The following is a 23,029-nucleotide window of genomic DNA, read 5'->3' on the forward strand; positions in this document are numbered from 1 at the left end:
TGACCCGAGGCGAACACGTAGACGGACGGACGGACAGACGTGGTCGTGCTGAAGGGCAGGGGCGGCTGTGACCCGAGGCGAACATGGAGACAGACGGACAGACAGACAGACGGCGTCGTGCAGAGGGCAGGGGGCGGCTGTGACCCGAGGCGAACACGGAGACAGACGGACAGACGGCGTCGTGCAGGGCAGCCGTGACGTCAGCGAGCCGGGTTCGGGGTTCGGGCCCCACGGCGGCTCGGAGGGTGGCGCTGGGTCGCCGAGGCGGCGGCGGGCTCACGGCTTCTTGCGCCTGCAACGAGGGACCAGCATGTGGCGCCGGGCGCCGGGACCCGACCGACCGCACCCGACTGAGGCTGCTTGGGAGCGCGCCCTCCGCTGTGTTGGACCCGGGTTCGAGCCCGGTGCCCCTGTCTCGCCCTCTAGCTCCCTCCCTCTCCGTCTCTGGCTGTCGCTGTCCCGTAAATAAAGCTAAAAGAGTTTTTGCTTTCTCCCCGGTGTGGGGTGCCAGGCGGGCGTCCAGACACGCAGAGACGGGGAGGAGGGGACCCCTGAAATCGGCTTTTCTAGAGGAACACGGGGGCTGGCACAGGTAGGCTGCCTGAAAATACACGCGTGCACACGCACAGACATCGCACGCGCACAGACACACACACTACACACACGTGTGCCCAGGGCCGCCCTGCGCTCTGGCTGCTGGGACTGAACCTGAACCTTCTGGAGCCTCAGGCAGGAGGCCTTTTTGGAGCCCTCTGGCTGTCTCCCCAGCCCCAAGATGCTTCTAGTAAGAACCGGGCCAGCCCTCGGGGGCGCGTATGGCGGGAGGAAGGCCGCCTGTGAGCCCTGCCCTCCGGGAGTCTGTCTCCACCACCGCGGCTGCCTGGAGTCCCCCCAGGGTTCCACTTTGGAGACACCCCCCATCACATGCCGGAAAGGAGGGGTGCAGGTGACGCAGCACAGTCCCAGCCCCGCGGGGAGGGAGCAGGTGTGTGGGACTCACTTGGGCTGTGCGTGGTGCTGGTATCCGGGTCCCAGCTGCGAGCCGGCTCTCATCTCCACGGCCACCGAGCACTGGGGGGAGGGGAAGGTTGGCCCCTGCCGGCGTCCGCCGGCCGTCTACCCCACCCCTGCGAGGCCCGGGCTCTGGCCACAGCTGGGGCCCCTGAGCCGTCCTCGTCCCAGACCTGTCCCTCCCGGGCCTGGAGCTCCCAGCAGCCCCCACGCGATGCTGGGCCGAGGACCCCGAGCGTCGCTCCTACCCTCGTCTCCACGTCCGTCCACTCGGACTCGGCCCCGTCTGGCTGGGCAGCTGCCCCAGAGGACGATCTCCGCTTCCGACTAGGGGAGAGGGGCCGGTTAGCTCGCGCCCAAGGCCAGGGGACACGCGGGGACGAAGCAGCAGCACCCTGCAGGCTGGCTCAGGGCCACTCACCCTGTGGGCGACTCCTGCTTCAAGGTCTCGATGTCGGTGAACTGAACCGACTGCCCACCGCCTCTTGTCTTGAAGACGTCACCCTGAGGCCGAGAGGGAGAGAGAGCCGCCGTCACCTCACCGGGGCGTGCCCACATCTCTGTCTCTCTCACACACGCACAGAAGCTCCCGCCCGCACACCCAGCAGAGCAGCCGGGCCTTGGGAAGGATGGCAGCCGTGACTGACACTGCAGAAGTGGGGGGGGGGGAGGCTCCCCCACCAAGACGTCAGGGCGAGGGGCCCGGGAGCAGCACTCGGGGAAAGCCCCCCTCGCTCAGGCTCTCGACTGCTCAGGCCAGGATCCCCCTCCAGGGGCGCGGTCCTTCCTCTGGCCCTGCCGCCCCCCTCGGGCCCAAGTGACAGCGGAGTCCCGCTAAGATCCAGCCTCTAAATTAGCTGTGACTCGAGGAAGGAGCCATGAAGTTCCCGGGCCTTGGCCGAAGGCACGTTCCGTTCCGCTACAAGTGACGGACAGGGAGGTCTGGTGCCCGGGGCAGGGCTCACAGAGAGGCAGAGCCAGGAGCTCCGCGCAGGGAGGCCTGCCGGGCGGGCACCAGCCCACCTTGATGAGTTTGGTCTGGATCTCGCCGTCGGAGGCCAGCTCCTGGTGGGTCAGCATGTACTTCTCACACTTGGCCAGGGCCTTCTCGTTGGCCACGGCCACGGTGATGGAGTGGGGCACGTGCGGCTGCATGACGGTCTCCGTCTGCACGTTGGAGGCCGGCTTGTGGTCCACCCAGCGGTCCCCAGCCGAGCGGGAGCGCCGGTGCCGGAGGCAGACGGGCGGGGCATTCTGGGCAGGAGACAAGTGGCGGTTAGGCCGAGTCCGTTAGTCCGGGAGGGTGGGCGGGCGGGGAGGGTTCGGGCCACCCAGAGCCCTCGGTGCTCAGGCTGCGTCTGATGAAGAACCAACTGGCCCCGCCCCCAGCCTGACTCCTGTCACAGAAGCGGCCTCCCCTCCCCAACATCTGACAAGAGCCAAACCGAAACAGGCATCAAATCAGTGTCGGGAAGAGCTCAGCTCAGCTCAGCACTTAGCTGGAGGAAGGGTGTTGAGAGAGGTCACAGGGAGCAGGTGGAAGCAGTGAGTTTTCTTTGCAATTCTGCAAAGATCCTCTGTCCATAAGGCCAGAAGCAAGGGGCTGGTGCGGTGGCGCACCTGGTTGAACACACACTACCCGGGTTCGAGCCCCCGGTCTCCACCTGCAGGGGGAAAGCTTTGCGAGTGGTGAAGCAGGGCTGCAGGTTTATCTCCCCTATTCTCTCAATTTCTGGCCGTCTCTCTCCAAGAAATAAAAAGAAAAAAGCTTTCAAGCCTATGGAAACATCTTAAAAGTAAGTATATAATGCCAGAGGTGAGATGCCGAGTCACAGGCTGGGCAGTGTCCACAGGCCCCCGTGCGTGTGCGCCTGTGTACAAGTGCAGCTCCAGCCAGCCAGCCAGCCAGCCAGCGCCTCAGCGGGCAGGACGTCCACTGCAGGCGCGGAGGAGCCTCGTTCCGTGGGCAAGCAGCCGCCTGGCCGGGCTGCTGTCGCTCAGCTGAGGGGAAGCCCGTTCCGAACACACGACCGTTAGAAAGCAGAGTGGCCGCGGCCCGGCAAACCCAGCATGGACCGGGCTCAGCACGTCTTCTGCTGCGCCCCCCCGGATCCCCACTGGAGTGAGAACTCAGACTCCTGCACCCCCATGATGCCCGCAGTCGGTCAGCCTGCAGCCGCTAGTGCCAGCCTGGACATGAGTCTGGGGTCTCCTCAGGCAGCAGGCTTGGTGGACTTGGCCAGGAAGAGGGTTACCAGAACTCACTCCCCAGGGCTGAATTAAATCATCTGCGGGCCGGCCCGGGCAAACACCCCGCAGCTCGGCCCACGCCTAGCAAGCAGGAACACGGCATCTAGACGCAATTCCCGCCTGGAATCACGCGCCAGGAAAACCCAGAGGCCGGGGGGTGGCGCACCAGGTCGAGAGCAAGTGCTACCACGTGCAAGGGCCGGGGTTCAAAGCCCCTGATCCCCAGCTGCAGGGGAAGCTTCGTGAGCATGAAGTAGGTCTGTCTGTAGGTGTCTCTATCCCCTCCCCTCAGGTTTGCAATGTTCTATTAAAAGGAAGAAAATGGCTCTGTCATGTGGGCACTGAGCCCAGGACAGCCCTGATGGCAACCAAGAAGGAAAGAGAAAAAGTCTGGAGTCAGTGTTTACTAGAAGACCCGTCTGATCTGTCTGGAAGATGGCAAAAGGAGCACGTAAGGTTCTGCTAAGTCTGTGCTGCACTGGCCTGGCCAACCGCTCAGATTCAAAAGAAAGCTGGAGCTTAACGCTTAGGAAATATCAACACGAGTCTGTTCACATGCCCTGGGTGGGGAACATAAATAAAGATCTGGGGAGTCGGGCGGGAGCGCAGCGGGTTAAGCGCAGGTGGCGCAAAGCACAAGGACCGGTGGAAGGATCCCGGTTCGAGCCCCCGGCTCCCCACCTGCAGGGGGGTCGCTTCACAGGCGGTGAAGCAGGTCTGCAGGTGTCTGTCTCTCTCCCCGTCTTCCCCTCCTCTCTCCATTTCTCTGTCCTATCCAACAATGTCGACATCAGTAACAACAACTACTACAATAATAAAACATGACGGGCAACAAAAGGAAATATTAAAAAAAATAAAAATAAGTAAATATCTGGAGGTGAAAGCAATTCACCAGATGGTCTACACCAGGGCTGACAAGAGTCCAGGTCACAGAAACAGTGGGGGTATTAGAAGAGCCGTGGTAGGCAAGCAGAGAAACACAAACACGGCCAGATGGAAAGGCGGCGGAGGGCTCACTCAGCTGGCGTGGCGACGGCCCAGGGCCTGTGATCTTAGGCTAGACGGTCACCAAGTCCCTGACTTCCTTCAAAGGCTCAATGCCAATGGCTGGGCAACCCTGCAAAGGAGCACGGGGGCACAGAGTCCTAGTCTCAGGCACGTGTATCTGTCTGTCTGGCTCTTCCCCTGCTTCACCACTTGTGAGGATTTCCCCTTAGGTCCGGGGACCTGGGCCTTGAACCGGGTGCTTGCGCATCATGTGAGTGCTTAGCACTCAGCCAGGTGCGCCGCCGCCTGGCCAGTCTCTCTCTTCCTGACTCAGAGCTCCGCCCCAGTTTCCACGACTAATCTAACAGCTGAGAGCCGGGTAAGACTGCGGGAATGGCAGAGCGCGCGGGTCTGGTGCCACAGCTGCACGCGGGACAGGCGGGAGAGGCGGGCACTAACCCTGGCGGCTGGCTCCGCCTGCAGGTCCAGCTCGGCTCTGAAGGAGGTGGGGGCCGCCTCCCGGGCCTCAGGCCAGCACGGCCCCCGCCGTCTGTCCGACACCACACAGCTCTTGCTCTGCCCCGGCTCCTGCTGCCTGCGCCGCACGATGGACGTGACGTGGCTGGGCGTGTGGCACGCGGGCGCTTTCTGCTCCCACTCTGTGACGCAGGACGCCACGGAGATGCTGCTGCAGGAGTTAGAGCGCCGGTGGAGCGGGGGCTGGCCCACGAGCTGCTGGCCACCGGCAAGCGGGGCGATGTGGGTGCTTGGAGGCTGAGGAGACAGAGGGGTCAGTGAGCGAGGCGACGGACGGGAGCGGCCTGGCGCGGGCACCGGGAGGGCGTCCACTCGCCGAGACCTCAAGCCGCGTGCGGGCTGGCTGTGTGCCGTGGTGTAGGGAAAGGGGCCGGGCTGCGATGCGTGGACGACAGCAAACGGGACCTCGACCTCCCGGAGGCCGCTCCCGGGGGCTCCCGCACCCGCAGAGACCCGGGACTCACGGGGACCGGTGGTGGGGAGCCGGACCTCGGGGCCCCCCGCTGGCGGTCTCGCTCCCGGGCGGGTCTCTCGGGTCGGCCGGCGCCGGGCTCGGTCACGATGGCCTTCAGCTGCTTGAGCTTCTCGTCCTTCACCCACAGCTTGTTCTGCATCTCCAGCTGCTTGGCCGCCACGCGGCGCTCCTGCGGGCAGCGGTGCATGGGGGCGGGTCACCGCAATGCCCGCCCGCCCGCCCGCCCGCCGGCACCCGAGGCCCTGAAGGGGACACTCACGCACTCCTTCTCCCACTTGACGGTGGTCTCTGTCACCATGCCCTGCAGCCGGGCCTCCAGCCGCCGCTTGTCCGAGAACTGGCGCTGCAGCTTCTGCGCCTGCGTCTCCAGCTCCTGCTGCAGGCTGCGCTTGTCCTCCTCATAGATGGCCGTCGTCTTCTCCAGGATCTCGATCTGCGGCGGCGCGGCGGCACTGCTCTGGGCGCTGCCCGCACCCCCACCCCCACCCCGCGCCCCTCCACCCGTTTCTAGAAACGAGCTTAGACGAGCTGTCCAGCGGCGTCATGCCGCCCGCCCACTAGACCGAGGCCGCCGGAGCCCGCTGCCCAGGGCGACGGAGCCCCCAGGGCCATGGGGGCTGCACCAGGGCCCCTGCGATGGCACAGCAGCTCCTGGGGTGAGGGGGCTCCCGCCGGCAGCTTTTGTCTGCTGCAGACACGTGTACAAAGGATGCCACGGCTCCCAGCGGGCTAGGGCCGGGGAGACAGCATGGTGGTTCCGCAAAAGACCCTCCTGTCTGAGGCCCTGGGGTCCCAGGTTTAACCCCCAGCACCACCATCAGCCAAAGCTGGGTAGGGCTCTGGGGAAAAAAAAAGGGAATCGGGCGGTAGCGCAGCGGGTTAAGCCACATGGTGCAAAACGCAAGGACCCGGTGTAAAGATCCCAGTTCGAGCCCCCAGCTCCCCACCTGCAGGAGGGTTGCTTCACAAGTGGTGAAGCAGATCTGCAAGTATCTTCCTCTCCCCATCTGTCTTTCCCTCCTCTCCGAGTTTCTCTCTGTCCTATCTAACAACAACGACATCAGTAACAACAATAACCACAAGGGCAACAAAAGGGAAAAAAAATAGCCTCCAGGAGCAGTGGATGCCTGGTGCACCAGGCCCCAGCAATAACCCTGGAGGCAAAAAAAAAAAAAAAAAAAAAAAGCGGAGGGGAGGGGAGGGGAGAGGAGGGGAAGGGAGGGGAAGGGAGGGGAAGGGAGGGGAATAAGGTGATCTGGGAGATGGTGCAGTGGATTAAAGCACTGGACTCTCAAGCATGACATCCCGAGTTCAATCCCCAGCAGCACATATATCTGAGTGACATCTGGTTCTTTCTCTTCTATCTTCTTCATGAACAAGTAAATAAAAGTGTTTAAAATAAGGTGGCGGGGTGGGTGGTAGCACAGCAGGTGTTAAGTGCATGTGGCTCAAAGTGCAAGGATAAGCGTAAGGATCCTGGTTTGCGCCCCCAGCTCCCCACCTGCAGGGGAGTCACTTCACAGGCAACGAAGCAGGTCTGCAGGTGTCTGTCTTTCTCTCCCCTCCTCTCCATTTCTCTCTGTCCTGTCCAACAGCAGCAGCATAACAACAAAAGTAACAACAAGGGCAACAAAAAGCGAAAAAATGGCCTCCAGGAGCAGTAGATTCATCGTGCAGGCACCGAGCCTGGGTTAACCCTGGAGGCCAAAAAAAAAAAAAAAAAAAAAAAAGAGAAAAAAAGAAGGAGAAAAGAGGAGAGCAGACAGCCCACAGCCCCTGAATACCCCTTCGTGCAGGGCAGACCTTCAGGTGTTCCACGCACGGCCAGGGATTCGACCCCAGGCCGTCAGCAAGGACAGTGTGCACACCTACCAGGTCAAGTACCTCCTGTCCCCTCTTCAGTGTGGACAGGGCCTCATACCTGCTGACACCACCACTCCCCGGCCCTGTCATCCCCCTGGGAGGGAGAGCCACAGAGGAGACACCACAGCACCAGGCCTTGAACCCAGATCCCTGTGAACGGCAAGGTATGCACCCTACCAGCTGAGCCACTTCCATCTCCATCACAGCTTTTTTTTTTTTTTTTAATGTTTTCCCAGAATCCTGCCCACTCTGGCTGATGGTGGTGCTGAGGATTGAACCTGGGGCCTCAGAGCCTCAGGCAGGAGGGCCTTTTGCAGAACCATGATGCTGTCTTGGCAACATTATTATTATTGCTGTTTTTATTAATTACCCCAGAGCCCTGCTCAGCTCTGGCTGATGGTGGAGCTGGGGATTGAACATGGGGCCTCAGGGACTCAGGCAGGAGTCTCTGGCAGACACTGGGCTGTCTCCACAGCCCCACAACAACTGTCTCTAAAAGATCTTCAGTTCTGTCTTTCACGAGTGAGAGACCAGCACCCACTCGCTCCAGCATGTGCAGTGCAGGGCTCGAACCAAGGGCCTCGCACGTGGAGTGCTGTGCTCTAACCATTGGGCAACCTCTTTGTCTGCCCCACCACTGGTCAGGCTGTCTTCAGGCTAGAGACCCCTCTCCTGGTCGAAGCCAGCTTCTCTATAGACAGACACCCCTACAAGATGGTCTCGGTGAGGACAGACGGACAGACGGGCAGCCGCTGGCCCTGAAGCCAGCTGTAGCTGCAGGAGAGCTCGGGACCGGCCTTGGGAGCGAGCGCTCACTCTCCTTGTTCAGGGCAGAGCATCTCCCGTGCCGGAGGCCAACTCCTCAACTGGAGGTCCTGAGCCCCGCAGGCCTCTCCCTCCCGGTTCGAGGGTCTAGGGACCCCCAGGTCGGCGCCCCTCGGCCAAAGCCCACCTTATACTCCAGGGTCTTATTCTTCTTCTCCAGTCGTTCTAGCTCCGTCCTGTGTGCGGAGATGACCTTCTCTTTCTCGTTGAGCTGCCCCTGCACGTAGCTCTCCTTGTTGAAGACGGCACTGTCGACTTCCTGCAGCATGGCTCTGAATGCTCTGGCTGCGGGAGGAGCGTGGGGCCCGGCTCACTACGGTGCCAGATGGACCGGGGACCAAGCCCCGTTGGCCCATGCGGTACTGACGCGGCTACTCAGCTTGCCCTGAGGCAGAAGGCGATTGGGAGGTTTGATTCTGGGGCGGGGAGACATCGAGGGGTTCTGCACAAGACCCTCTGCCTGACGCTCCCAGGTCCCAGGTTCAATCCCCAGCACCAGCACTAGCCAGGGCTCTGGGCTTCCTCGTTAAAATACGATTCTAAAGAAAAGCAGGTGTGATTCTTGAACCTAGGAGGCAGACGCCTGCCGCATGTTACTTATTGGACATGGTCTTTCATTTTGCTCACACACCCTCTTCTGTTCCCCAGCTCCAGGTCGGCTTCAGGATTTAAATGAGACAGGGAAGGAACAGCAGATGCAGGTCAACTAGATCCTAGTTAATTCCCGCCATGACTCTGACTAGCTAGTTCAGTCTCCGCCCTAACAGCCACTAGCTAGGTGACTTGAACGCATGCTAGGATTCCTGAGCATGTCTCCTCAGTTCTGACCTGGGTGTTCAGTGCCACCAGCTCAAAGCTCACAGCAGCTCACAGCTTCCCTCTCTCATCACTGCTGACCTTTCCAGACCGGGGGGGCGTAGGCTCACAGCCGACAGCCCGTGTGGCAGAGCAGCTCCTTCCTAGCCGAGTTCTCTCGCCGGTCCTTCAGAGAACCATTCAGCTCGGGCCAATGGTGGAGCTGGGGCTCAAACCCAGGACTGCCCATGCACAGGGCCACGTGTCTCCCCAGGCCTAGAACCAGCTCCTGAACTCAAGCAGTGGTAGACACACTGGCCAAGCACTGCCGACGGGCCGGCAGGGGGACAAGTGACAGAGGCCGTGACTGGGACACACGGCGACTCAGCCCTGCACGAGGACACGCAGTCTCGAGGTGTTCCGTGTGCACGATGCACGGATCTGCATGCAGCACGCGTCACAAGTTAGTGGCCAGCGCACAGAATCTCACTGTCCCTGTGTGTCCTCCTCTATCCACTCAAAGGAGAGGACACAGAGGCCACCTTTCCCTTCATTTTAATGGCCTGGGTGAAAAAGATAAAAGATGAAAAAGAAAGGAAGAACAGGGAAAGGAAGCAGGGCAGGGCAGCGCAGAAAGTTCCGGGCAATGCGGATATAGTAAACGGGCCTTCCCTTGAAGGTCCTTACACAGAACCCAGACGCTGCGGCTTTCTGCTGTTGAAGTGACAGCTCAGCTTACGCGCTAACAACAACAACAAAAGGCCGGCCCAGGAGGGGTGCCAGAGCTCAGTCACCATGCCCGGCCTCGACTCGTATCTAACCCACATGTGGCCTCGAGCTCTGAGTCTGTTGCCCCAGGAAGGCAGCCCAGCCCAGTCCTGCCCTGTCCAGCCCTGCCCTGCCCAGCCCCGGTCCTGCTCTGTTCAGGCCTGTCCTACCCTACCTAGTCCTGTCCAGTCCTGTCCTGTCCTACCCTGCCCAGCCCTATCCAGCCCTGCCCAGCCCAGTTCTAACCGGCTGCCATGGAATGTTCCTTCCAGCACCGAGTGTGCAATGTCCTGCAGAAACGAGAGCCCGCACAAATGAGCCACCCTGAGGTGGGGGTGGAAGCAGGGCCAGAGCCCGAGACCCCAAGCGTCCTCCAGTACAGGCGTCTCCATACTTGCCCCGCTGGACCTCAGCAGCAGCCCGGACGGGGCGGCCTCACCTTGCCTGCTGAAGTCGTCCATCATGCTCTGCCGGAGCTGGTGCCGCTTCTCCAGCGCCTCGATCAGCCGGGGCAGCGTCTGGTCGTCGTTGACGTCCAGCAGCTCACAGGAGGGCAGTGGCGGGAAGCCCTGCAGGACGGCTTCTGCCACCAGCAGCTCTGCGGGCAGGTCAGAGCCGGTCAGCGGGGACGGGGGCCTGCACCGCCCAGGTCCCGCAGCCAGATGGGCCCTTCCTGGAGTTCAGCAGCCTCGCTTCAGGAAAGCGACTTAAAGGGGCAGGGGAGAAACACATCGTGCTTCTCACGCACATCGTGACACGAGAGCGCACTCCTGTGCTTGGCTCTAAGGAGAAGGAGCAAACACTTCACACGTGAGACAGATTCTCAAGAGTCACAGAGGGGGAGGAAGAGAGAAGATTCCCAGCGAAAACACCAAGCCACACCGTCACCAACTGGGCCGCCGCGAACTTGGTTCTTGAAGCGTCTGCCAGGCGTCAGGCCGCAAATGGCCCTGTCTGCAGGCCTCGTCACCTCCACCTCCTGGGTCACCTCGGCGAACCGCATCACTTGCTGAGAAACCAGACAGATAGACACACCTCTCAGCAGAGAGGAACAGCACTTCCACAGCTGACGAGAAGTGACCCCAGGGAGAGGGGCCCAGGCGCCCGCTCCCTTCTGGCCCTACTGCCCCCCCCCATCTGGCAGCCGGTGGCGCGCAGTTACCAGGCTTTCTTCGTAGTCCTCGGCCTTGGGGTTCACGCACACTATCATGCGGACTCGCCCTTCTCCGTCAAAGTAGTTCTTGAACAGGTGTGTTAACTTTGAGTCTCGGTACGGAACCATCTATAAACACGAGGCCCGTGAGGTATGAGGTGCCCTTGAGTCCAGAGGCAGGACAGGTGGGAAGATGGCTGCCAGCTAGGGCGTGACCTTACCCAGCACGAGGCCCCGGGGGCGGAGGGGGCAGAGGGGTGGAGCAGTGCGGTGGCGCCGGCCCCTCCCTCCCTCCCTCCCTCCCTCCCTGCCTGTCCAGGCCACATCTCTACACGCCTATCTGAAGCAGAGGACGAACAGACGGGTGGGGAGCAGTGGCTGCACGCACACCTGGTGCTCAGGCGCAGGTAAAAGCCGGTCAACAAGGGGCCAGGTGGTAGTGCACCTGGTTGAGCGCACATGTTACAGTGCACAAGGACCCAGGTTTGAGCCCCTGGTCCCCACCTGTAGGGGAAAAGCTTTGCAGTGGTGAAGCAGGGCTGGCAGGTGTCTCTCTGTCTCTCTCCCTCTCTATCTCCTCCTTCCCTCTCGATTTCTGGCTGTCTCTATCCAGTAAGTAAAGATAAGAAAAAAAATTAAGAAAAGAAAAAAAAAAATCCAGTCAACAAACAGCCCCAGGAAGGCGAGAGGCAGAATCCGGCCAACTGGCCGCAGGCTCACCTTGTTGGTCCCAGACATCTGGTTCTCACGCAGTACTTCCATGCACGTCCTGAGCGTCATGAGGGACTGGTTGATGTTCCCTGGAGAGAGAGCAGCACGGCTGCTGAGCTTGGGAAAGGCCGGTGCCCGCCCGCTGAGCTGCCCATGGTATGCGTCCGTGTGGCCCTGACCGCGGCCTCCAGTCCTGCTCACCTCCCCGCTCCCGGGGCAGCAGCTGTGCTCGGATCCATCACGCTCCACCCACAGTCCCGCGCGCCTGGCCCCGCACCCCAAGCAGCTGCACACCTCCACAGCACCCCGCGGGCTGCTGTCATCCCCAAAATTTGGCAAGAGCTAGAGAGCACCCCACAGCTCTGCTTCACCTGCTATGGGGCGCCCTGGCAGGCCCTCAGTGCTGGGGTGCCAGCCCGGCTGAGCACAGTGCGGAGTGCACCACACTGGGCTGGGTTCCCTGGGTGGGACTCCAGACGTCAGTGCCCAACACCGGCTGCCCTACATCATACGTGAGCAGAGACCGACCCGCCTCCAGAAGGGAGTTCCCACCACTGTGGGTGTGGGGGTGTGCCCTCACTGGGGTCCCAGAAGCTAGCACTAAAACTGACTCAGTATAAACAGAACACCTCGGTCACTCTTTCTAAAATCCATGTACTGCCAGAGACGACTGAGCAGCAGAGCACAGGACTTGCATGAGTGAGGCCCCAGGTTCAAGGCCTCCCTCTCCCTCATAGGAAAAGAGAGGGAGGGAGGGAGGGAGGGGAGTGTGAGCAGTCAGTCACTAGTAGCCAGCAGGACTGAGCAGAGCTGAGCTTGAGCCTGCGGTGAGCCCGCCCACACACTCACCCGCTTCCCGCAGGCGGCTGCCCTCGGCCTTGGTGCGGGTGGTCCTCTCGCTGCCGGCCAGATCCACCAGGGACAGCTGGCTGACGACGATCTGCTCCTTCTCCTGAGGGCAGAGCACAGGCTAGCGGCCCGGCTTGGTCCCGGGGGACCCAGGTTCTCCTGGCTACCTCGCTCTGCTCTCGAGCGTGCCCACGGACAGACAGACGCTCCGGACGGAAGAACCACGCTTCACGGTACCGTTTACACAGATTCAGCTCAAGAAATGACACATTTACAGAGACAGCGTTTGGGGCCGGGCGGTGCTGCGCCTGGTGGAGCACACAGTTGCCACACACAAGGACTCAGGTTCAAGGCCCGGTCCCCACGCGCAGAGCAGAGGCTCTGCAAACAGTGAAGCAGGGCTTTAGGTCCTGTCTCTCCCGCTCTCCCTCCCTCCCTCTCAATTTCTGTCTCTATCCAATAGATGAAATAACATGAAATACAACATTTGTAGAATGCAAATCGTGCCACACGAGGCAAAAGAAAACAGGCTGTATAAAGCTACCTACCTACCTACCTATCTCACGCAAGAAAGAAAAGGACAGAGAGACCAGGGCCTCAGGATGAAACTTGGGCCTCACGTCCGGGACCCAGCGCTTTAGCTACAGGGCCACCTGCGGGCCAGCTGGGCAGCGCCTGGGGTCCGCAGGGCCGCAGCAAGCCCCCACCCGGGCACCTGCAGGACGGTGTCCCCATCGGCGTCCAGGGGGGCCTGGACCAGCTTGATGTTGAAGACGCTGTGGGAGCGGCTGGACTCGCGGTTGAGGTGGGTGTTGGCGATGCGTCGCTTCTTCTGGCCTGCGCACAGGAGGCGTCACCCACCGCCCACTCGGGTGTGCGCGGTCCCGCTCCCCACAGACCCGGCCGGCCCGCACCCCTCACCTCGCCAGAAGACCTCGAAGGCCTCCTCCGTGGACTTCACCTCCACCTCCGTGCAGCCCGCCACGTACATGTTGTGGTTCTTGTCCTCACGCAGCATTCTGGACTGCGGAAGTCTGTGTGTGGGGGGGGGGGGAGGCGCTCGTTGTTTCCCGCATTTCCCATGACCAGACACAGGCAACTCCGAACACGGGCAACTCCGGGTGCGGGTGTGGGCAAAGCCTACGGCCTAGGGAGCGTGTGTGAGCCTTAAGCAATGACACACAGCAGGCACAGATGGCCGCTGAGGCGGCCCCCACGCCCGCACGCACAGGAGACTCAAGCAGACCAGCACGGCCCACGCAGCTGGGGCTTGGTACGAGCGCGGGGGATGCCGTGAGGGGAGCCGGGCCTCGGGAAGGGCGCTCCCCAGCCAGCAGCGGGGAGACCAGCCTGGCGTGACCGCACCCCCGCACCCCCCAAAATTAGCCGCGGCGTCACGTACACACACTCTGTGCTCCTCGCGGGTGTGCCGCAACCGTTCCACCTAGCGAAGGAACGGACATAGGTTACCGACCTAGAGCGGCCGGGCCACAGTCCCCTCGAGGGGCAGCCCAGCCGTGCGGGGACCTGGGTTTCAACCCCGGGCCGCCACAGGGAGCAGGTCTCGGAGAAGCCTCGGGTGGTGGAGCAGTGCCGTGGCTTCTCCCTCTCTCGCTGCCTACCACCCCATCTTCAAAAAGGGAAGCCAAGTCTGCTGGGTGTCAGGATGGTGGGACTGTGCGGGCGCGGAGCCCAGAGAGACCCTGGCAGGGGAGGAAGCCTTCCATCTTCGTCCCGTCAGAAACCACTGAGCGTTACCCAACTGCGAACAACCGGACCAGTCAAGTCAGAACCTGCTGCCGCAGAAGCCCCGCGGGCTCATTCAAGCCCCCACCCCGTCCCGTCCCAGAAGGGAGGCACGTCAGGCCCCCGTGACCAGAGAGCGCCAGCGTGGAACTCAAGAACCGTCTGGAACAAGCCAGACAGAAAGGCAGCAACGAGGGCTCAGGCGGTGGTGCACCTGGTGAAGCGCACACATTGCAGGGCACGAGGGCCCGGGTTCAAGCCCCCGGTCCCCACCTGCAGGAGGACAGCTTCACGAGTGGTGAAGCAGGGCTGCAGGTGTCTCTGTCTCTCTCCCCCTCCTCTCGATTTCTGTCTCTACCCAATAATAAATAAGATTTAAAAGAGAGAGAAAGGCAGCAAGGGAAAAGCAGCAGAGAAGCTGGGAGGGTGCGAACTGACAGGGGAGGCGGGGGGCCATCAGTCTCCACGGTGCCGCCCCTGCGGCCCCTCTCCGCTGCTCCCAGTGGCGCTCAGCTGAGTCGCACGGGGCTCGTTACTACTTCCGCCCATGAGACAGAACGAAGCCCATTGTGAGCCTCCCTCCGCTCGCTCGGGAGGAGGACGCCAAGTCCGGACTCGAGACCCCGCCCAAGGCCTGCCTGCGGAGCCGGGTCAGAGTGGCCTCCGCCTAGCCGGCGTGCCCAGCCGAGCGGCGCCGCTCTGGCTTCATCAAGGGTGGAAGAGCTGGACCACCAGCGGGGCAGCCGCAGCCCAAGGCTCCCGGGGACCCCCACACACGGGCGGCTCAAGGTGCCGCAGGCCCACCCAGAAACGTTAGCTTCTTTCGTTTGTTTTTCCACCAGATCGCTCGCTGCTTGGCTCAGGCTTTGGGTGGTGCCAGGAATCAATCCGGGGACCTCTAGGCTTTGCTTATGATGTAAGTGCCAGAGGCAGGTCCAGGGCACATTCCCAGGGGCATGCGCGTCTTCAGACTCCCGCCATCGAGGGCTTCCTTTCTCTCTCTCCAGCTAACCACAAACCAGTCTCAGTCTCTCACAGGCGCGCTTCCCCCAACCCCCACTTGCTAACGTGAGAGGGAGAAGAGAGAACCGGGGCGCCACTCTGGCCTATGTGGTGCCGGGGACCAGACTCGGGAGCTCGTGCTGAGCCCAGCGTTTACCCACTGAACCACCTTCCCAGCCCCAGAATCTAAACGGGCCATTTGGGTCTCTCCTCCTCCAAGAGCCCCTGGTACGGCCGCCATCTCGGGGACCCCGTCACTACTACTGAGTGAAACTGTACTTGAAAAGCAACAGCCAGGGGGCTGGGCAGTCACGCAGCAGGCTAAGCGCAGGCGGTGCAAAGCGCAAGGACCGGCGTAAGGATCCCGGTTGGAGCCCCCGGCTCCCCACCTGCAGGGGAGTCGCTTCACAGGCGGTGAAGCAGGTCTGCAGGTGTCTGTCTTTCTCTCCTCCTCTGTCTTCCCCTCCTCTCTCCTTTTCTCTCTGTCCTACCTAACAACAACAACAGCCATAACAACAGTAACAATCACAACAAGGGCAACAAAATGGGAAAAATAACCTCCAGGAGCAGTGGGTTCATAGTGTTGGCACCAAGCCCTAGAGATGACCCTGGAGGCAAAAAAAAAAAAAAAAAAAAAAAGCACCAGGGTGGGAAGACAGCACAGTGGCTCTGCAAGCAAGCAGACTTTCACGCCTGAGGCTCCAAGGTCCCAGAGCTGAGCAGTGCTGGGGGAGGGGGGCTCCCTCCACATCCACAGAAGGGAGGTGAACCACCCAGCGAGGTGGTGCAAGGGGCTGCTTGGCACTTACTTGGGCTTCACGGGGTCGAGGGGCGCCTCTTCCAGCAGGTCGTATATGTAGTTGTTGTAGATCTCGACGTAGGAGACGAAGACCCCGTACACACTGTCTTCATCCACCTCGTCTACTTTGCAGAACTCCCGCACCGTGAGCATATCTGCGAACTCGGGGTCCACAGGTCGTCTGGAGAAAGCAAAACAAAAACAGTCTCAGCTCGAGTCGTGATCTAGTGAAACACGGAAGGTGGGAGGAGGCAGCCGGAGCCGCAGGCCGCCAGGTGGCCCTGGGCCCCGGCACAAGCCGGCAAGCCCTCCTCGCCCAGAGCCCGAAGCAACCGGAGCGGAGAGTCAGAACCAAAGACGACACCCGAGCAAAGAAGCTGAGAGCGTCCCCTCAGCACCCACCTCCTGAGCTGTGCTCGGGCCTCCGTCCAGACTGCCCGTCCCTGCGCCCGAGGCCCACTGAGCAGGGTGGGCACTTACTTGCTGGAGGGGGTCTTGGGAACGGGCATGGCCTCTCTCTTCTGGCGCTCCAGTAAGGCGTCCACCTCGCACTGGATGTCCATGCTGTTCCTATCATTGGACTTAAAGACCTAAAAGGGCGAACACCAGAGCTGGTGACCGACACGCGTGCCGCTTGTCCGTGCCCAAGAGGAAGGTCAGCCCTGGGCCTGGCGCCTGCGCTGTGCCGACACCGTCCCTACGGCCCGGCTGCTCCCGTTTCCTTTCCTTTTCTTCTGATAGAAACAGAAGAGAAAGACCCTGCAGCACAGCCCCACTGTTCGTGAAGGTCCCCCATAGGTGTGGACCAGTGCTTGGGTGCTCCCGCCAGAGCCCACTCACGTATCGCTTGGCCTGGAGGGACCCGATGCTGTTGAAGATCATGTCCAGACAGCGCGGGAGCAGCCCCCCGTCACCTGGGGACCCAGTCATCGTGTGCGTCTTGCCGCTGCCCGTCACGCCATACGTGAAGAGGAGGCCTATGAGGGGCAGGTGGTGTGAGTGGCACCGTCACGCCGAGGTGCCCCCTCCACCACACAGAACGGAAAGGAGAAGCACCAGACTCAAGTCCCCGCGGGCAGACGGGCCGTGGCCCGGAGCCTGTACCGTTTTTCCCATGGATGAGGTTGTCTACCAGGGGGTTCGCCACCACGTCGAAGAGCTCCTTCTGGGTGGTGTGCATGCCGAACACTTGCTGGAAAGAATACTGAGTCTGCGGAGAGGGAGCAGGCGTGTGGGGACAGGAGCTCGTGTGTGGGGCAGGGACATGCCCACCGGTGCCCACCCCAAACCAGGGCGTGGACTCGGTCTCGCAATGAAGCGTGACACTGAGCAGTCTCCCACGGCTGAGTCTCTCCCTCAAGGGAGGAGAGGAGGAGAGACACACCACAGCACAGCTCCACCCCCCCCCCCAACCCCTCGTGTGCTGCCAGGGCTCAAACCCAGGTCTTTGTGCATGGTTAAGGCAAGCCCTCTAATTGGGTAAGCTGGGCCTCTCAGATATTTCTTCCTTTTTAAATTTTATTTATTAGATAGACAGCCAGAAATGAGGAAGGAGGAGGTAGGGAAAGAAGAGAGACACTTGCAGCCCTGCTTCACCACTCGTCAAGCTTTCCCCCTGCAGGCGGGAACTGGGACTTGAACCAGGGTTCTTGTGCACTGTAATGTGTGTGCTCAGCCAGGTGCACCACCACCCGGCCCCAGATATTTCTTTATGAACACTAAGAGCTAAACATGCAAAGAAAATAGATTGCATTTAAATCTGAAATCTGAAAAATAAGGATGAAAACCCTGGAGGCTTCCAGTGGTATGTAAATCATAGCAAGTAGAATGGATGAACTCTACCAGCTGTGACTTCTGAACAGGCTGACAGGCGCAGGCTAGTTTGTTTCACGGTTGGTCAACACAGATGAGCGGCCTGGTGGCAGTTCAGCCACACACCCTTACTCGAAGCGCTCTGCACTGAACTTGTCAAGCTGAGCTCAGTCCACTTTGTTCGACATTATATTGAAAGGAACACACTTCACAAGTGGCTCTAGGGGCCCAGGAGGTGGGCGAAGCACTGAACTCTCAGGTCTGAGGTCCTGGGTTCAATCCCTGGTATCGCTCTGGTTCTCTCTCATTAACAAACTAGCAAATGATTCTTTTTGAAATAATCCTAGTTCACTACGCCTGTTAAATTAGGTTTCCTAGACAACCACACGTTGAGATTAGAGTTCTCTAGCATAAGCATGTTAGCCACACGTGGGCCGGGAGGTAGTGCAGTGGATAAAGCTTTGGGCTCTCAAGCGTGAGGTCCCGAGTTCAGTCCCCAGCAGTACAACGTACCAGTGACGTCTGGTTTGCTCTCTCTCTTCTATCTTTCTCACTAGTAAATAAAATCTGGAACATGTCACTCACGTGAAGTGACACTCAATATCTGCTCTAGAAAATACTACCCCGGGGATAAAATGCTCCTTCTAGGAGCGACCCTCACTCCAGGGGGCCCCAGGGTCTGTGCTGCTCAGCTCTGGTCCTGGCAGCTCAGGGGTTGAACATGGGGCCTTCAAGGCTTCAAGCTCAAGGTGTTTTCTGCATAAGCATCATGCCATCTCCCCAGCACCCAAAAGACACCATAGATGTGGCGGCCACAGTGAAATGAGTTGTTTTTAGGTGTGAACAGGCAGGAGTTTGGTGAGGGGAGAGCCTCAGAGCACAGCAGGTGGGTCAGAACCTCGGCTGCCCCCCTGCGTGCTCCCCCTCCTCCTTGTACGCTCAGCCCCCTGCACTCCCCTCTGCCCCATTCGCTCAGCCCCCCTTGTACTCCCCCCCTGTACACACAGCCCCCCGCACTCTCCCCTGGCCCTGTACGCTCAGCTACCCTCAGCCCCGCACACTCAGCCCCTGCCCTCTCACCTCCCTGTAGTCACCATTGCGGTTGAGCCGGTAGCCCTCGGGGGTGTGAAGCTGAACAGTGGTGCTGTTGATCACTTCGATGCAGCACTCCTGCTCGGGGGAGCTCAGGGGACGCACTCTGCAGTACACCTGATGGCGGGGAGCGGGAGAGGGGCGGCCTCAGCTAAGCTTCCCGTCCATTCATGCCTGGCCCCCAGCTTAAGAGATCCACAGAGACCTGCAGCCTGCAGAACCCACTTCCGCTCCCCAAGACTGCCGAACGCAGACAGACATATCAAACGCGATTTTCTTTTTTTAAAAAAATGTGTCAACAAGACAACAAATAACCCCATCCAAAAATGGGGAAGAGGACTTGGACAGAATATTCACCACAGAAGAGATCCAAAAGGCCGAGAAACACATGAAAAAAATGCTCCAAGTCTCTGATGGTCAGAGAAATGCAAATAAAGACAACGAGATACCACTTCACTCCTGTGAGAATGTCATACATCAGAAAAGGTAACAGCAGCAAATGCTGGAGAGGGTGTGGGGTCAAAGGAACCCTCCTGCACTGCTGGTTGGAATGTCAATGGGTCCAGCCTCTGTGGAGAACAGTCTGGAGACTCTCAGAAGGCTAGAAGTGGACCTACCCTATGACCTCGCCTGGGGATAGATCCTAAGGAACCCAACACATCCATCCAAAAAGATCTGTGTGCACATATGTTCTTGGCAGCACAATTTGTAATAGCCAAAACCTGGAAGCAACCCAGGTGTCCAACAACAGATGAGTGGCTGAGCAAGTTGTGGTCTATATACACAATGGAATACTACTCAGCTGTAAAAAATGGTGACTTCACCGTTTTCAGCTGATCTTGGATGGACCTTGAAAAATTCATGTTAAGTGAAATAAGTCAGAAACAGAAGGATGAATATGAGATGATCTCACTCTCAGGCAGAAGTTGAAAAACAAGATCAGAAAAGAAAACACAAGTAGAACCTGAACTGGAGTTGGCGTATCGCACCAAAGTAGAAGACTCTGCACCAAAGTAAAAAACTCTGGGGTGGGTGGGGAGAATACAGGTCCAAGAAGGATGACAGAGGACCTAGTAGGGGGTTGTATTGTTATATGGGAAACTGGGGAATGTTATGCATGTACAAACTATTGTATTTACTGTCGAATGTAAAACATTAACTCCCCAATAAAGCAATTTAAAAAAAAAAGTGTCATCTAGGGAGATGGGAAGTAGTGCAGTGGGTTAAGCGCAGGTGGTACAAAGCGCAAGGACCGGCTTTAAGAATCCCAGTTCGAGGCCCCGGCTCCCCACCTGCAGGGGAGTCACTTCACAGGCGGTGAAGCAGGTCTGCAGGTGTCTGTCTTTCTCTCCCCGTCTTCCCCATCTCTCTCCATTTCTCTCTGTCCTGTCCAACAACGATGACATCAATAACAATAATAAAACAGCAACAAGGGGAATAAATAAATATTTTTTAAAAGAAAAAAAAGCGTTATCTAGGGGGCAGGCGGGGGTGCACCTGGTTAAGCCCACACACATTACAGTGGGCAAGGACCCAGGTTCGAGACCCTGGTCTCCACCTGCAGGGGGAAAGCTTCACGAGCAGTGAAGTAGGGCTGCAGGTGTTTCTCTGTCTCTCTCCCTCTCTATCTCCTCTTCCACTCTCGATTTTCCTAGCTAATAAAATCAATGTTTCATCTATATATTTATTTTGTGAGAAAGTGAGAGGGGAGAGGGAGGCAGAGAGGAGAGAGCGCTAGAGGGACAGCCGCAGCGCTGCCGCCGAGGGGACCCAGGGCTGGCATCCGGGGCCTCGGGTGCTGCGTGCTCCGCCGAGCCCGGAGAGAAGGTGCTCGAGGCACAGACTCCAAACACTGGAGACCCACAGCGGCCTCCACACCTGTGCCGGTGTGACTCTCAGCAAGTCAGAGCCCCGCGCACAGAGCCTCTCCAGGCAGCCAAGCGCGGCGACACCCGGGATGACAGAAGTCTGGCATCTGAGGGTCGGAGAAGCAAGAGCGAGACCCAACCCGAGGCGGTGCCCTTCCCGCACCGCGCCTTTATGCGGCCTTTATGTCAGCGGCTCCCACAGGCCCGCGCGTGCGAGGAACTCCAGCGAGCGGCTGGGAAATCACCGGCTGCAGCCACAGCGGGAGCGCCCTCGGTGCCCAGCCCACAGGCCTCCCCGATGCCGTCCTGGGAACGACCGTCAGCTCGCACACGCCGTCACATTCCATGGGGCCTCCCCGCCGGCCGGGAGCTCTCGGCCCAGACCCCGCACGGAGTGAGAGAGAGGGGGGGAGGGGCAGACAGAGGGACAGACAGACTGCCCAGGCCCCGGGAACACAGCAAGCTGCTGGAGGCGCCCTGCCGCCGTCCGTCCGTCCGTCCGTCCGTCCGCACAGCAGGGCCAGGGCCCACAGCCGAGCCCACTGGGTGCAGCCGCGGAGGGAGAGCGGGGTCCTCAGCCGCAGGTGCGCCCCGCCCCCCAGCCCCTCGCCCCCCGCCCCTTGCCCCTCACCCCGACTGGGTCCTTGAGGCTCGTCTGGGAGCCCTTCTTCGCCAGGGCTTTCCTGGGCGTCTTGGCTCTCCTGGGGGGAGGGGCGGACAGGCGTTGGGGCAGAAGTGCCGCGCAGGCGGGCGCCTCCAGGAACCACCCAGAAGCCACCTGCTGCCCGGGTTCGAGCCCCCGGCCTCCAGCCAGTAGACGTGTTGGGACCCCGCCCACGCACCCGGGTCCCGGCCCTCAGCCCGCCCGGGGGTCCCCGCCCTCAGCCCGCCCGGGGGTCCCGGCCCTCAGCCCGACTTGGGGGTCCCGGCCCCAAGCCCGCCCTTGGGGGTCCCCGCCCTCAGCCCGCCCGGGGGGTCCCGGCCCTCAGCCCGCCCGGGGGTCCCGGCCCTCAGCCCGCCCTTGGGGGTCCCGGCCCTCAGCCCGCCCTTGGGGGTCCCGGCCCTCAGCCCGCCCTTGGGGGTCCCCGCCCTCAGCCCGCCCTTGGGGGTCCCCGCCCTCAGCCCGCCCTTGGGGGTCCCCGCCCTCAGCCCGCCCTGGGGGGTCCCCGCCCTCAGCCCGCCCTGGGGGGTCCCCGCCCTCAGCCCGCCCTGGGGGGTCCCCGCCCTCAGCCCGCCCTGGGGGGTCCCGGCCCTCAGCCCGCCCTGGGGGGTCCCGGCCCTCAGCCCGCCCTGGGGGGTCCCGGCCCTCAGCCCGCCCTGGGGGGTCCCGGCCCTCAGCCCGCCCTGGGGGGTCCCGGCCCTCAGCCCGCCCTTGGGGGTCCCGGCCCTCAGCCCGCCCTTGGGGGTCCCGGCCCTCAGCCCGCCCTTGGGGGTCCCGGCCCTCAGCCCGCCCTTGGGGGTCCCGGCCCTCAGCCCGCCCTTGGGGGTCCCGGCCCTCAGCCCGCCCTTGGGGGTCCCGGCCCTCAGCCCGCCCTTGGGGGTCCCGGCCCTCAGCCCGCCCTTGGGGGTCCCGGCCCTCAGCCCGCCCTTGGGGGTCCCGGCCCTCAGCCCGCCCTTGGGGGTCCCGGCCCTCAGCCCGCCCTTGGGGGTCCCGGCCCTCAGCCCGCCCTTGGGGGTCCCGGCCCTCAGCCCGCCCTTGGGGGTCCCCGCCCTCAGCCCGCCCGGGGGTCCCGGCCCTCAGCCCGCCCTTGGGGGTCCCGGCCCTCAGCCCGCCCTTGGGGGTCCCGGCCCTCAGCCCGCCCTTGGGGGTCCCGGCCCTCAGCCCGCCCTTGGGGGTCCCGGCCCTCAGCCCGCCCTTGGGGGTCCCCGCCCTCAGCCCGCCCTTGGGGGTCCCGGCCCTCAGCCCGCCCTTGGGGGTCCCGGCCCTCAGCCCGCCCTTGGGGGTCCCCGCCCTCAGCCCGCCCGGGGGTCCCGGCCCTCAGCCCGCCCTTGGGGGTCCCGGCCCTCAGCCCGCCCTTGGGGGTCCCGGCCCTCAGCCCGCCCTTGGGGGTCCCGGCCCTCAGCCCGCCCTTGGGGGTCCCGGCCCTCAGCCCGCCCTTGGGGGTCCCCGCCCTCAGCCCGCCCGGGGGTCCCGGCCCTCAGCCCGCCCTGGGGGTCCCGCCCTCAGCCCCCCGCCTACTCCGAGGCCGCCGGCAGGAAGCGGGCGAGTCGCCGGGACGGCAGGTCGCGGCCCTCAGGGCCGCCGGCGCCGGGTGACGGACCCGCTACTTACGCCGACTTCATGGCGGCGGCGGCGGCGGCGGCGGCGGCTCCGCGGGGCGACAGGACGCGGAACCTCACGGCCCGAGACGCGGCGACCCCGGGCGAGCCGGCGCCGGCGCTTTTCAAACGGGCCAATCACGGCCCGCCGGAAGTGACGCCATCTCCTAGGCGACGGGCCGGAAGTGCTCGCGCGCTACGGCCGCCGAGCCGGAGGTGGGTCCGGG

The 23,029-nt window shown here is 61.8% G+C and overlaps 1 protein-coding gene across 3 annotated transcripts; it reads right to left on the minus strand.

Annotated features, from left to right (window-relative positions):
• Positions 1-208: 208 nt before the first annotated feature.
• On the minus strand, positions 209-22,879 carry KIF23 (kinesin family member 23). 3 transcript variants are annotated; one of them, XM_060175624.1, is made up of 24 exons: positions 22,816-22,879; positions 21,175-21,244; positions 18,664-18,792; positions 16,876-16,981; positions 16,612-16,748; positions 16,252-16,361; positions 15,782-15,952; positions 13,627-13,668; positions 13,146-13,258; positions 12,940-13,061; positions 12,225-12,327; positions 11,385-11,464; positions 10,674-10,793; positions 10,394-10,520; positions 9,951-10,109; positions 8,076-8,233; positions 5,520-5,693; positions 5,250-5,429; positions 4,708-5,022; positions 2,035-2,265; positions 1,433-1,515; positions 1,260-1,338; positions 1,001-1,071; positions 209-292 (listed from the first exon to the last, which is right to left on the minus strand). In XM_060175624.1, exons 1-24 carry the CDS (start codon positions 22,824-22,826, stop codon positions 277-279), a joined length of 2,907 nt encoding a protein of 968 aa, XP_060031607.1. In that variant the 5' UTR covers positions 22,827-22,879; the 3' UTR covers positions 209-276. The 3 variants fall into 3 exon arrangements, with proteins under 3 accessions (XP_060031607.1, XP_060031608.1, XP_060031609.1); XM_060175625.1 differs by having other exon boundaries at positions 21,175-21,241; positions 22,816-22,841; XM_060175626.1 differs by lacking the exon at positions 13,627-13,668 and having other exon boundaries at positions 210-292; positions 22,816-22,878.
• Positions 22,880-23,029: the final 150 nt, after the last annotated feature.

The sequence above is a fragment of the Erinaceus europaeus genome, chromosome 16, assembly GCF_950295315.1.
Source record: "Erinaceus europaeus chromosome 16, mEriEur2.1, whole genome shotgun sequence".
Classification (NCBI taxonomy): Eukaryota; Metazoa; Chordata; class Mammalia; order Eulipotyphla; family Erinaceidae; genus Erinaceus; species Erinaceus europaeus.

Excerpts from the sequence above, each read along its gene's own strand:
- KIF23 (XM_060175624.1), bottom strand. Across the intron at positions 10,521-10,673 it reads AGGACTACGAAGAAAGCCTG|CAAGTGATGCGGTTCGCCGA; the intron begins GTAACTGCGCGC and ends CTGGTTTCTCAG. Across the intron at positions 8,234-9,950 it reads GGACGACTTCAGCAGGCAAG|CCAGAGCATTCAGAGCCATG; the intron begins GTGAGGCCGCCC and ends CTCCTCCCGCAG.